The sequence below is a fragment of the Protomyctophum bolini genome, assembly GCF_963924005.1.
Source record: "Protomyctophum bolini genome assembly, chromosome: 16".
Taxonomy (NCBI): domain Eukaryota; kingdom Metazoa; phylum Chordata; class Actinopteri; order Myctophiformes; family Myctophidae; genus Protomyctophum; species Protomyctophum bolini.
In genome coordinates, this window is record NC_137877.1 from 29,543,578 (window position 1) to 29,559,058 (window position 15,481).

At 40.7% G+C, this 15,481-nt stretch overlaps 1 protein-coding gene across 3 annotated transcripts; it reads left to right on the plus strand.

Annotated features, from left to right (window-relative positions):
* The first annotated feature begins 242 nt into the window (after positions 1 to 242).
* Positions 243 to 5,648, plus strand: LOC308330282 (nuclear receptor subfamily 4 group A member 2). Of its 3 annotated transcripts, none has more exons than XM_080785107.1 (8): positions 243 to 390; positions 914 to 1,005; positions 1,253 to 2,130; positions 2,835 to 2,964; positions 3,145 to 3,308; positions 3,656 to 3,858; positions 4,021 to 4,199; positions 4,373 to 5,648. In XM_080785107.1, the coding sequence occupies exons 3-8, from the start codon at positions 1,255 to 1,257 to the stop codon at positions 4,627 to 4,629; spliced, it is 1,809 nt and encodes a 602-aa protein (XP_080641233.1). In that variant the 5' UTR covers positions 243 to 390; positions 914 to 1,005; positions 1,253 to 1,254; the 3' UTR covers positions 4,630 to 5,648. The 3 variants fall into 3 exon arrangements, with proteins under 3 accessions (XP_080641233.1, XP_080641235.1, XP_080641234.1); XM_080785109.1 differs by having other exon boundaries at positions 3,169 to 3,308; XM_080785108.1 differs by lacking the exon at positions 914 to 1,005.
* Positions 5,649 to 15,481: the final 9,833 nt, after the last annotated feature.

A 15,481-nucleotide genomic window follows, 5' to 3' on the forward strand; every position in this document is an offset into this window, starting at 1 on the left:
ATCCGTTTTCAATTGATGCCATAAGCAGCTTAAAACCAGTGCTGTATCATATCCATGCATGTATAGAAAAGGCAACAGAACCCATAGCACAGATGAAATCGGTCTGGAGCATGTCCCACAACGGATTGGTGCAAGTCACTACCGACGCCGATGACGTTGACATGTGAAACACGTGGGCCGTGGTACCCAGCGCTCACATAAACAAAGCCACATTGGCCAGACGGGGTAGTCGATGCTCGTGTCGCGCTCAGTGCTTTGGAGACTGCACGGTTTGCCTTGGCATTCTTGGGTATCGACGCTCACACGTTTTGGAGCTTTTTACAGAAATTGATGAATACTCCCTGCGTGCCTATTGCATGGATTGAACGCCACTTTTCTGATGTGAAAAAGGTATGAAGGTTTATCTTTATTTGTCGTGACAGAGTTTTAGTTATATGTGATGTCAGCTTGACTCGAGCCATGTTCATTAATTTTGCGCTTTGCAGTTTATAATACAGCTAGTGTTGGAAAGTAACCTGTTATTTAAACTGCTGGGAGTTGAATCTGGCCATGAATCACAGATGGTCTATTCTCAAATCTCAATATAGCACTCCATAGTTTGAATTAAATAAAAGCAGAACGTTTTGTGAATTTGTTTTGTGCATTTGTTTATGTGCATTTGATAATGCATTTATTTAATTAAACACTGAGTAGACCTACCTATATGTGCGTTATTCGTGCGTAATGTGAAAGCTTCACATTGTACCTTATTCGAACCGCTTAGTTCATGATCATTATATGTAGGCCTATCTATAATTATCTATATATCTATATCCTATATATATATATATATATATATATATATTAGAGAGAGAGAGAGAGAGAGAGAGAGAGAGTTTTTAATCAGCAAAGTAAAAGTTGTCTATTTTAATAGGGGAAGATTCCAGAACAGAGCTGTTTTCTTGAATCCTGCCCTCCTGACATACCCATTTCGAGTGTCATCGAAAAACTGTCAGAAGACTTGAGGTATGCTATGGGACATTAATATTTACAAATAACAAAAAAGGCAGTTCTATATATTCTGTGGTATTTCATTGACTGTTGTTTTCGTGAAATGTCACACATGTGGAGTAATTCTAAACAGCTTCTCTCGTGCAAAGTAAAACGACAATAAGAACATTTGTGTTGCATTTGTAGATTAGGCTATAGGCTACTTAAAATAATTGTAATGCTATTGTTGTTATATTTATATACATTGTGTTTGTTTTTGCAGCCATGCCCTGCGTTCAGGCTCAGTATGGATCTTCACCCCAAGGAGCGAGTCCTGCTTCCCAGAGCTACAGCTACCACACCGCAGGAGAATACAGCTGCGACTTCCTAACGCCCGAGTTTGTTAAGTTTAGCATGGACTTGACCAACACTGAGATCACAGCGACGACCTCTCTCCCTAGTTTCAGCACATTCATGGACAACTATACCACCAATTACGACGTGAAACCGCCCTGTTTGTACCAGATGCCACACACCGGGGATCAGTCCTCCATCAAGGTGGAGGACGTGCCGATGCACGGCTATCACCACCAGCAGAGTCACCTGCCACCTCAGTCGGAGGAAATTATGGCGCACTCTGGGCCTATGTATTTCAAACCCTCCTCGCCCCACGCACCGAGCACGCCAAACTTCCAGGTTCAGCCCAATCACATGTGGGAGGATCCCGGCTCCCTCCATAGTTTCCACCAGAACTATGTCGCGGCGACCTCTCACATGATGGACCATCAGCGGAAGAATCCCGTGTCGAGGCTGTCGCTGTTCTCGTTCAAACAGTCGCCGCCCGGCACGCCCGTGTCGAGCTGTCAGATGCGCTTCGACGGCCCGCTGCACGTGTCCATGAACCACGACAACCCGGGCGCGCACCGAGGCTTGGACAGTCAGAGCTTTGTGGTCCCCAGCGCCATCAGGAAGCAGGCTGGCCTGGCCTTCCCCCACTCACTGCAGCTCGGCCACGGCCACCAGCTGATGGACAGCCAAGTTCCGTCGCCCCCGTCCAGGGGATCTCCGTCAAACGAGGGTCTATGCGCGGTGTGCGGGGACAACGCGGCGTGCCAGCACTATGGAGTGAGGACCTGCGAGGGCTGCAAAGGATTCTTCAAGGTGGGCTTGCAGACAGTAGCCTATCATCATGCACGAATCAATGTCATTTTCCACAAAGTAATAAACATCATGAGTCAGTGTTAAAAGCAGCACTTGTAACTTTTGTGTTTTGAAAGGTGCTTTATAAATAAAAACGTATAGGCCTATAGGCTATACTTACTTACTAATCAAAGAATGTGTAGGCCTATAGACCAATCAAATGGACCGGTGGATAAATTAACAGATGAGGATTTTTGTCTCGCAAGATAAATAAATATACATTAAGAAACAGAAGTGGTCCTATAGCCTAATTAATCACACGAAGCCAATGTTAAATGTTGTTCATGTATAAGGAAATGTGGGATGTAATTTGATGACATCACAGTTATTGCGAGTGCACATATAAAACAATTTAATATAGGCCTATCACTTATTATCAAAACCTGATTGAAAAACACAATCTATACCTTTCTAAAAGTGTCTCAGGGGGACAGATACATTATGAATGACCACGAATTTGTATTTATTGAATAGCTTATCCTGCTTTTGCTCCGCATATAAACATGCAGTTAAGGCAGGTATAATATCTTTTCAATGCATGCTTCCATCAGCTGTCCAGTTAATGTAAGCTACAGGTCATTTTCTATAGGCTATAAACCTATTAGGCCTACTTTGATCATATTGGCATGCATGAATGTTTAAATCTTGTTCTCCCTCTCCCATAGCGCACTGTGCAGAAAAATGCTAAATATGTGTGTTTGGCGAATAAAAACTGTCCTGTTGACAAACGCCGAAGAAATCGTTGCCAGTACTGCCGTTTCCAGAAGTGCCTCGTCGTTGGAATGGTAAAAGAAGGTAGGTGTATAGGCCTATATGGCAACTTCATTCATGGCAACACTTATTACACATATTTCAGCGCTGCGCGCGTAATGTGCAGCGTGAGCTATATAGGCTATAGGCTATACTATTTAATCAGATTCAGTATATACATCTAGGCTAGCCTACATAATATACTGTCGTGTTTCTCTAAACTAGTTGTCCGAACGGCTAATCTAAAAGGTCGAAGAGGACGCCTGCCATCCAAACCTAAAAGTCCCCAGGAACCATCCCCACCCTCCCCTCCTGTGAGCCTGATCAGCGCACTGGTGAGAGCTCATGTGGACTCGAACCCATCCATGTCATCGCTGGACTACTCCAGAGTAAGATCATTTTTACTCAACACTGTTCAACACGTGTTATAACTCAACAGTCATTATTGGAAGTAAATGGTCCGCTGCCTGCATGGTCTCTCCGTTTTAGGCTAAATGTGCGCTCACAATTTATTGACTTGAAAAGTTTGGTGTAACTCACATCCTTGCATTCTTAACTTTGTCAGGCTTTTTAAGGTGGCATATTTTAGTAAATTGCTTTGAAACGGAGAACTCAATAAAAGAAGACATGAATTTAATAGTAAAAAAGCACTCCCCCTCCTGGAAATGGGCATTGCAATTTCACGGATTATATATTTTAAAGGACCTCATTAAGCCCTGTTTAAATTAAATTCCAGTTCCAGGCTAACCCTGACTACCAAATGACCGGAGACGATACTCATCACATCCAGCAGTTCTACGATCTCCTGACGGGCTCCATGGAGATTATTCGAGGCTGGGCGGAGAAGATCCCTGGGTTTTCTGACCTGCCGAGACAAGATCAGGACCTACTTTTCGAGTCAGCCTTCCTTGAGCTTTTTGTTCTGCGACTGGCATACAGGTAAGCTCGGTAATTATAAAATAACCCTAGACTCTAATGAACATCAGCCCCCTTCATGCTTCACTGCCTCTCCTTTTATTAGCTATAGCCAATAATTAGGATCCCCTTTAAATCCCCATTTATTGCTCAGGGTAATTAATGGCACTTTGTTATTAATTACAGGTCCAACCCAGTGGAAGGCAAACTTATTTTTTGTAATGGAGTGGTCCTGCACAGGCTCCAGTGCGTGCGTGGATTTGGAGAATGGATAGACGCTATTGCGGAGTTTTCTTCTAACCTGCAGGGCATGAATATTGACATCTCAGCGTTCTCCTGCATCGCAGCTCTGGCCATGGTAACAGGTGGGTGGCGACATTTCTTTGCCAATGTGCTCCCCTAAGCATAACAGCTATAACACACTGCACCATATAGGCCATTTATAGGAAATACTCCCCGTTATATAATATGAGCATATACTTTAGACTTAATTTCTCGTAAAATTGTCTCAGTTTGTTGGTATATGTTAATATTTCAGAGCGACACGGGCTTAAGGAACCCAAGAGGGTCGAAGATCTTCAAAACAAGATAGTCAACTGCCTCAAAGACCAAGTGACATTCAATGGCGGTGGATTGAATCGTCCAAACTACTTGTCAAAACTTTTGGGAAAGCTCCCCGAACTACGCACACTATGTACACAAGGTCTGCAGCGTATCTTTTACTTAAAACTAGAAGACTTAGTCCCTCCGCCAGCAATAATCGACAAACTTTTCCTTGACACTCTACCTTTTTAAGTTGACGTTTGCTTTTTTGGCGAGACCTCAAAGAACTTCCAAAGACTGTTTGAGTCAGCCTGGCAGATTTTTACCTTATTATTTATGAATATTTGCAAGTTCTGTATAGGCAAATAAAACAACAGCACCATTAGGATTGAGGAGCAGTGAAAAAGGTGGAAAAAGAGGAGGCGAGAAGAAACTGAGTCCTTGTTTTAATATTTTTCTGTAATTCCTTGAAATTATTGTGAGTGCCAAACGAACAATCCTCATGTGACCGGGTCACCGGAGGCTTCTCTCCAATGGACATTTTGGTCAACTTAATTAATTCGGTCTTGCAATCATTTTACAGTTTATTTAATACCCTCCCCATTGATTAAGCATACTCAGTTCTGTAATATATTCCATTTATATATAGGCTACACACACTGTATATTATGATAGATTATGTGATGCGTCAAATGCATCGATTTATATAACGTGTATAAAGTTTGTTATAATGAAAATATTGGATTTTTTTTAATGACTCGTGCCTATGTGATGATGTGTCAGGATCTCGAGGTTTGAAAGTATCCAGAAAAGACAACGCATGTTGTTTGTAGATTCTTAATAGGCACTTGCTAAGGTGATGTCTACATTATATACCGGACACTATGTAGTCTGATAGATTTGATACAGATTCGTAGTACTGGCACACCTTTTATGTATGAAGCATTACGTGGAAAAGTATCTCTCCATCTGTATAGAAAATGAGGGACCCATGGTGTTTGTAAAACTGTCAGACATTCCTTGTTTGTATGTGTTGTAAGTATTGTTGCTGTTGAATATAAACGTTTCTATATATTTATTATTTATATTGCCAAAAGCTACATTAAGCATGGTGCAATTTAAACAATTTCCAACCATCCAAATTCATGCTGAGCACGTTGTCTATGTTTTATGTCTTATAGACGTCTGGGTAGATATGATTTAACACGTTTGAAAATTAAAAATATATATATCATTATCCAAGGTTCATCATGAGTGTGCGGTATAGGCCTACATCTTTACAATCATGGATGTATTTACTAGAGACGATTGCAATGCATTTGGCGCAGCTATTCAAAACGTTTAGACTAAGAGAGAGAGAGAGAGAAGGAAATATTTAATGTTTACAAATACAACTTTTACAATTATAATGTCCTTGAAAAACGATTTCTCCTAAATGATTTAATCCTTTAAATTCGGGGTTTCGTAATTGCAGCAGTTTAAGCACAACGAGGAATTAAATTGTTTTCCCAGTCACCGTTTTCATGCAGTGTTTTCATGCGCCGTTGCTTTGATAATTCCACCTCCCATAACAAAATATAGAAGAGGCCCGTTTCATGTAGGCCCTATAAAAAACCTAAAAGAAATAATAATCGCATGGATAGCTGCAATTTTAGACACTTTGTCAAGTTCAAATGTTTCTTCCTTTTTTTGCTTCAGGATTCGTTCATTGCACTCGTGGAGAATTTCTCTTGGGCCTATATAGGCCTAGTGGAATTCCCAGTATATCGCTCTCGTTCATGAAATAGTTATAGAAACATAGAGACAACACATATGCAAATGTCGTCCCTTAAGGATATGTAACAATAGGCTATAATAAGGTCCTCATTAATAGATAAGACTACTCCAGACTTTTACAGAAATAGCATTGCACTCTGTAATGGCATATAGGCCTTAGGCCTACATTTATGCGACTGAATTCAATGTTGTTGATTCCCAAAAATAACCCAAACTCGATAGATAATAATAATAATAATTGTGCTGATATGCGATATTAAAGTACAGTGAATGAAAAGTTTGCATTATCTTTGGGGAGATCTTTTATCTTGCAGAATGGTCAAAGAACAATACATTCTTTAGCTTTTGGTGATTCTCCATGAAGAACAAATAATTTCAGATTTTAAATTATTTTGTTAAATGTTATGCATAATATGAAAATAGACAGGCAACCTTTCGCTATAGCCTAACGACTATAGGCTATAATATCCACGTCAAATGTTGACAAATATGCATATATGGCGATAATTTGGTTGGATATAGGCTGCGTGCGGTGTAGCCTATACAATTAACAAACTTTAATGTTCAGCAAGTTTAAATTAGGCTACTTAAACAAGTTAATGGTCTGCTGTTAGTCATTACGGAAGACCTCACACTGATTTGATTGGTAGCAGCCTAGCAGGTGTCCAGACTTCAGATAGTTGTGGCACACTTTGTTTGCATCTCTTTACAAGTTTCTGATGATCGTGAAGATACCGTTCAAAGCGTTGGAAATATTCACGTGTCTTGCGGTTAAGCCTGTTAGTCTATAGGCCTACTGTCTGAAATATACCTTGATAAAATTACAAAACCTCAAACCGCTTGCCACAAAGACACGGACACCTGACTAACCTACTGCATATGCTTTAGATATATATATTTTTTATTGGTCAAATACCCCTGAAATGTATGCATTGATATATACCTCTTCATTGCATTCACTTATTAGTCAGTGTATATAGCCTAAATGTCTTTCCAAACAGAATTCAAAATGTTGTGAGGCACTAAATCGTATTCTGTATAGGTACTATTTAGAAATGAAACCAAGAAATTAAAAAATATATAGCCTATTATTATGGGACTGATTGCGGGGAAGGAAAAAATAAGTAGCCTATAGACCTACGGCTGTCATAGTTGCTTTCCATTACTGGATCCGGAAATAAAAGTGACGCCAGGCTCTGAGGCTATGTCTGGGACTTATCTACTGTGATTTCAAATGTATTACATGATCAAGATGAAGAGAACAGCTTCTCTTGAGAGATATTAGCAGAAGGCTATAAATTGTCTAAATAATTAGACCTTCACTGCAAAGTACTAATTCCAAGACAAATTGGGATCATATTCATAACCGGTTTGCTGACATTTAGCAGATTTGTTGTAAGGGTGCTTTGCAATGTCAAAGTTCATTCTACTGACTCAAACCATATGGGGTTTGAATTTGTTTGTGCATGGATAGGCTATGTATGTGCCATATGTGCTGTGCAGGCAATTTTATTTAAAATTCATTAAAAAAAGTAACTTGGGTTATTAGTTCTCACACACTTGACACTATAGCAGAAAAATCATATTTTACAATATCAGAACATGTACAAATAAAATAAATTATTTGTAATCAGTATAGGCTTGGTTTCTAGGCTCCAGCTATACCATGATAAATAGACATTAAAGAAGCCAGAATGTATAGGCAACTATATGTGCCAGCCCCTGTAGGAAGAACACAGAAGATTTGCTGTGCTGTAATTGCCTGTAGAGAGAGCAAAAAGCTCAAAATTATAGCTCACAATTACGGTGTCACCATTAGATACGCTGCATATCTTACATGCCCTGCACATACATGCTCATGCAAGCAAACTCCCACACACATGCACGCACGCACGCACGCACGCACGCACGCACGCACGCACGCACACACACACACACACACACACACACACACACACACACACACACACACACACACACACACACACACACACACAGGTGGAACATATAAAGACACTGATATACTACACATGCATATTTACACCTCACAATAAACTCCATGGATACACAATACGCACAGCTGCACTCCACAGAATCTTTTCATTTTTTTTTTTACAAAGTTTGTGATGCAACTTCACAGGCTTGCATGTACAGTACTGTTTGGCATGATGGCTGATGGTGGAGCGTACTGTAGTCAGCTAAATTGTAAGAAGACCTCCTGGACCATCAAACATGCTGGTGCACTGCACTCTCCCCGTCTGTAAAATATCTATCAGCTCTCTATCAAAAGTCTGTCCATTCTCACAAAGATTCTTATGCTGACAGTGTTGACCCTGAGTCAACTGTGGGTTGAAAGGCTATGAATGAGCCATGCTGGGAAACCCAGGACAAGGCCACACTTTCACTTCATATGATTCCCATGGTGGCTGGACATGTGACATTTTTCTTTACTGAATGAAGACTTGTATTGGCACGCATTTAGAGAGGATGAAAACCATTGCTACTAATGTCATTATTGTAGTTAGATATGATGCCTCAGATGAGTAGGTGAAGGCAAATGTATTTGTTGGCATCTCTACATCAAAGCAGCAAAGACCTGAAAACAGAGAAGAATCTTCAACATACATGAACTTGAACGTACAATATGGAAGAAAAAATAAGAAATACAGGACATTGGCTGTGGCAATAAATGTATTAAAATGATGGTTAAAAGAAGTAATTGAAATGATTAATAACATTTGTCTTATAAATATGCCATTAAAATATTATTTTATTATTCATATGAAATTAACTAATTTGAGTAATTGAATTCAGAATATCATAAGTTACTGCTGTGCTGACAGAGTATATACCTATACTCAGTCTAAGGTATATACACCTGAAATAGTAGTATTTTAATATTTTCATCAGGCACAAATTAGACGCCTATATTGGCTAAGGAAGGACCACAACAACAAGTGGTATGCTAGCTGCTAGGCTAACAGGCAGCTGAGAGTATGAAAGAAACTTACAACTAACTGAAACAGAAGGGAAGAATATAAGTTTGGCGTGGGACTCGGTGCCATGGGACTGCATGGGAGCGAGGGCTGGATATACGTATGCCACATGAAAAGACGTTCGTTGCGATGTGCGAACGTGAATGACTGAACGGACGGCAGCCTTGTTTCCATGGAAATGGGAATATACAACCGTTTGGTGAACTATCGGCAGTGGTGAGTGACACAATTTATAAATAGCCGATCTACAAGCTCACAACGCGTCGCAGCGAGTGTACATACACTATACAGTATACACTTTTGCTTACCTGCAGCGGATTTCGGGTGGTTGCGATATATACATTGGATTAATTGATTTATTGATTGATTGATTGAAATATTTATTAACAGTTTGCAGAATTACAGTACATTTCAAGCACAAACTCAATACAAAGACTGTTAACTGTGAGTGGACGACCCAATTAAGCATTACACTTGTTTACAAGAGGGTCCACCGGTGATGTTCAACTTCAATTCATCAAAACATTTAGAGACATACAAATAGACACTTCTATATAGACAAAGAACAGGATTTCATCATAAAAGGTAAAAAGGGAAAATAAACATATATAGGGGGGCGGGGGGGGCGGGGGGATTCAGATTTTACGGGGGCCAGTTTCGAATTGCAGCTGTCCGTAGGTGCCCTTTGAGAGCGGTTTTGAAGGAATCAAGGGATTTGCATGTCTTAATGACTGTTGGTAGGGCGTTCCACATTTTGGTGGCATACGAGCGGAAATAATTTAGTCCCTTGTTTGTGCCGAATCAGGGCTGTACATGGTTTGTTGCACTCCCTCTGGTGTTGTGGGTGTGGACTCCGTTAACATTATGGAAGTATCTAGACGGATACATGGGTATCTTGGTGGTGTATCGAATCTTGTGGACCAGACCCATTGCAAGATGGGTCGTCAACCCTAAGCCATTCCAGCCTGTCAAAGTGGGCAGGGGTGAGGTGCGTTCGGGGGTGAGGCCAAGTAGGAGCCTGACCAGTTTGTTTTGGGAAGTCTGGAGCCTAGTTTTAAGGGCCTTTGAGGTGCTGTGGTACCAGGAGGTGCATGCATAGTCAAAGAAACCTTGTAAGAGGGCTCCTGTTAAGGTCTTCAAGGTGTTTTTGTTGACCAGTGAGGAGATCCTGTAAAGGAATCTTGTTCTTTGATTGACTTTTTTGATTACGTTGGTGGCCATTTTATCACCGGAAAGATTAGCCTCCAGGATGGAACCTAGATAGGTAATTTCATCTTTACGTGTGATAACATTGTCACCCACCCATTTGCCTTGCTGAGATTTCTATTAGATCCAAAGAGAATGGATTCAGTTTTTCCCAGGTTTAAAGATAGCTTGTTATCAGCGAGCCAAGTGCAGATTCTATCGAGTTCAGAGCTGAGGGCCTTTTCAACCTGCAGTTTGTTCCTGTCCGAGACTAGCAGTGCAGAGTCATCTGTGAACAGGAACAAGTTGCAGTCATATGCTGAAGTCATGTCGTTTACATATATTAGGAACAGTAAAGTCCCTAGTATGCTTCCTTGTGGAACGCCACAGCTCACTGGGAGGGGAGGGGACAGTGTTCCATTCACCTCCACCATCTGTTCTCTCCCCTCCAGGTAGGATTGCATCCAGCTCACTGATGTGCTATCGAAACCAATTGCTTTTAGCTTGTTAACCAGTATGGAGTGGTTCACAGTGTCAAAAGCCTTTTGGAGGTCCAGCTTGACCATGCCGCAGTATTTGCCAGCATCCACCTCATGTTTCATGTGGTCGCTCAAATAGAGAAGGCATGTGTCAGTGGAGTGGGATGTTCTGAATTAATTAATGTGGTCGGATAACGGCTCATCCGCTGATCTCGTTCCTTATTTCTTTCCAAACGTTCTCACTTATCCTGAAGATGTACTGTGTATACTCTCAAAAGCATCACACTCTGCTGTTTGACAGAAGTATTATCATTGTCTCACTACTAGTCACAACTGTCTTGTGTAATTTGTTTAGTGTTCCTCTAATACCCGTCCCTCAGCACCTTTCTGCTACTTTACACTGCCCTGTATTCCTCATCAAGTCTACGTTGCATTCCTCTGTTCCCTTTATATTTCTGCTGTTTTGGAAACATATAGGTCAGTAAAACAAGACTGCTATCTGAATCTGTTACAACTTGTGGACCCCATGGGTCCTTAACAAGAAACAAACAAGAATAATGAGTTGATGAGTTTGATTGCACTTTAGATTAAGAGCATCTATAGTCTGGTTCTCCACCAGGCCGAAGGCAAGGGGGGAGATTACGTTTTCAGCTGTACTAGTCTGTATGTGTTTCGGTCCACGGCTAACCTTGCAAACCACTGGGCTACATTTTTTGTGCACTACTAGTCCATTTTCACATATTGTGAATATTTTGTGTGTTGAATATTTTTCACATTTGTGAATTCGTGAAGTCAGATCCACGTCGATCCCCGATCTACTGCTTCATTTATCATGTTGATGACATCAGAGATTACCTGGCAGAGATATGCTCTCCTTGACTCCTTTGAGCCACCCCTCTCTATGATATTACTGTAACTTCTGATTTAACCTCTGGTAATGTTAATCATTGTTGAATAAATAGCATTAGCTAGAATAAAGAATATACCGGTAAGCAGGAGAAGAAATCCTGCTTGCATGCAAGGTGTCTGTCTGTCTGTCTGTCTGTCTGTCTGTCTGTCTGTCTGTCTCTGTATCTGTCTGTCTGTCTGTCTGTCTAGCAGCCGGTGGCCCCAGAGCAGCTTTATCATTCATAGCGCTAAACAGACAATCAATTCAGCAGCCATGTATGAAGGATGAAGGGATGCGACAAGCTGTGAATGATGAGGAGCCAAAAATCAAAGGCCTCACTCCTTCTTAGCTCTAATGGCCATTACCAACCCGGACAGCGCAAGCAAAATGAGGTTAATCATTTGCAAAGATCCTTTCAAAGGGGATTGACTCGACCTGACGCCAAGTCAGATCACTCATACATATTTACTTTGTATTAAACAGCTATGGAAAGTCTGTTATTGCACATTGATTTCTAATGGATGTCAATCAAATTATTGTCTCAAGTGTGGTCAGCAAAGCAAAATCCATTAATGCAATGCTTGTTACCAGGGCTCAGTTGTGCTAACTTCAAGAAATTAATAATGCAATGAAATCGACAGGCCCTTCCACTGGATGGAAGCGGTGTCTGCACATGTCTTAACATAAATCTGTAAACATTGAGGCGGCGATTCTTATACCATCACCAGAACCCATCCTAGATTGTACTTTGATAAGAACAACCTGTGCAAACCAGCGAAATACCCCTCCAGTTTAGAAGAGGTTTATGGTCATAGCATGCATCAATATTGAACACATGAGCAGAGTCCTTTGACCTTATTGACAGAACGGAATCGGAAATTTCCTTTATAGAAAGAGTTAATGTTTCCTAGGGCGGACATGTTTCCGATTCAATTAGTTTTAATGAAGCCAGTGCTCAGTGGTTACTGAAGTAGAAAAAACAGGCATAAATGCCTGATGGTAATAGAGGACATATTAAGGAACGGAGGGATTGGACGCAGAGTGTATGTTTCTAAGTGGTGAAAAATGCCTCAATCTGGCTGGTAGGAGCCACTGGCTTGGGAAGCAGTGAATTGCATGAGCTTCAAATGATGCATTAGGTCTCTGGGGTGAGGCCAGAGGAGATTGAGAGGGGAAAAGATTATTAGACTAGACACAGATTAGAGAACACATTTATGATGAGTAGGACATGAAGTATCGCAGGAAGTGGTGTATAATCATTTAATCTACATAATGTTATCATGGCAATATATCAACTAATATATGATATAAATAGCCATTATTTCATAAATTTGCTACAAACACGTCTCCCTCGTTTACACCTCGCGTTGACAATTTGATTCAATGCATAACTGGGCAAACTACAGTGATGATGCGAAATGTCAACATGCTCAGATGCATTGGATCAGTTCCAGCAAGAATCCTGTGTTATGGTTTGTGATACTGACTTTATGTGAAGTGAAACACATCAAGCACACACATGCACATCTGTCTTTAAATCTGTGTGTGTGTGTGTGTGTGTGTGTGTGTGTGTGTGTGTGTGTGTGTGTGTGTGTGTGTGTGTGTGTGTGTGTGTGTGTGTGTGTGTGTGTGTGTGTGTGTGTGTGTGTGTGTGTGTGTGTGTGTGTGTGTGTGTGTGTGTGTGTGTGTGCGCGCGTGTGCGTGCGTTAATGTCAAAAACCTGTCATACCTACCTATTGGTCAGTGTTGGACTTACAGTATAGAGGAGCGTACTTGTTCCAGATTTCAGATTTGTTGTTGCCAGAAGGTTCCTGGTTCGGTACCCCGTTTAGATTCCCCGGACCGGTTTCACTGATCAATTCCCAGGTTTCAATTTCTTTGTCTATGTGCAGGAAAGCTACTACCCTGGGTAAGAAAGATAATAATGCATTTTATTTGTATTGCACTTTTCATTCACAAGGAATCCCAGATTCCTATATAGTAAAAAATGCCATAGGACGCCTAATGACGCCTTTCCCATATGGCCAATAATATGGTGTGCAAGTGATGACATGCACATGATGTGCAGAATGGATTTTCATTTTCTTTTAGCTAAAACGGTGGCATATAATCAACACCTGGTGTAAACCCGGTGGCACAACGCATAATCAATCATAGAAGGTAAAAAAATACAGGGTTATTCAAAAATGAAAAAATCAAGCGCAAAAGGGACATCGGTCACAACAATTTAACACGAAAAGGCCTTCCGAAATAGGAAACCTTTCAGGCCTGTTTTAAAAGATTCACAGTCTGTGGCACTCTCAAGTCCATGGCGAGGCTGTTCCATAGGCGTGGTGCTGCCGAGCAGAAGGCCCGGTGAGAAGATTGGTATCTGGAACCTTGAGTAAAAATTTGGCCAGATGCACTTGAATTTTCTGCTGAAAAAAACCAAAAACAAAAGTGCTGTAGTAGATCCTTTCCTGTGTGGTCGTTCATGCTGTCAAGTTAATGCGATACTGTATGTATATGTACATGTGTACAAAAATGTTACCTTACAAAGGTCGCAGTGGAAGTAGAAGTAGGAGCGGTTTTCCGGGAATAGGAAGGTTCTCGGGTTTGTTACCAGCTCCTCCTGACATTGTTTGCTTGAGTGTCTTTAAGCAGGACACTGAACCCCTGACTGTTAGGGGGAGATGGAGAGGAGGTGCTCCTGATGAGCACACTTGCATAGCTGTGTGACTGACCTTGAGTGGTTGGAAGAATAGAATAAGGGTTACATAAATGGCTGAGGGCGAGATCAACATATGGAATGATGAGCGTGTCTTGAGTGTACAGAGTTTGATGAGGTCAGATCAACATATGGAATGTCAGAACAGGTCAACTCCATATATGGAGATCTAAGGGTGGCAACAGTACAATGTTGAGGTATTTGTACTTTACTTGAGCATTTCCAATTTCCAGTACAAAAGAATGCTTCAATAAAACAAGAAACATGTGCTAGGAGTGACTGAGAGATGGTCTACTGGTCTCACAAGCAGCTCTGTGTTCAAGTCCCACATTCTGCAGTACTTTGAAATATATATTCTAGTAAAGTGCATGAGTATAAATTAAACATTGCACAAAGATGTTAATATTCTCTCTGCAAAATTAGCAGCTCACTTTAATTCAATTATTATGAATGCAATAAAATGTAAAATGGTGTCTTATAACTAATGAGGGTTGGGCACTTTGTGTGCAGGACACAAAAATAAAATAAGCAATCAAAAGCAAAATAGCAAAAGGGGTTGAACTTGAAACGACGCAAACACCCGTCCAGTTGTTTTTGCGATTTCAGACAGTTGAAAGTAAATTCAATAGGTAAATGAAAGAAGTCTACTCTAAATAAACATTTATATTAAATATATTTTATTTGTAAACCTGACAGTGAAATAAATCTGTCTGGTCACTCTGTGACTGTTTGATTTCTTAACAGGCCATATGGTTCTCTAGTAGTCAACTGGTAACGTATGTGCCTTGTTGACACGAGATCCCGGGTTCGCATCCCGGCCGCGGCTACACTTAATTTGTAACGGAGTGTTTTTTTCTATGTTGATTGCAGTATTGATACTTTTACTAAACTCATTTCAAGAAATTGAGTAATTTTTCCACTACTGAGTGGAATCAAACCAAGGATCTCTCACACTTAAAGACTGTGTTATAGCCCATAGGACCCAGACCACTGTTAATGGTTCTGAACTCAATAGGAAGAACTTTTAATGATTTGAGAGTTCAAGGTTTAAGTTAAATCTTGTTATCTAAAA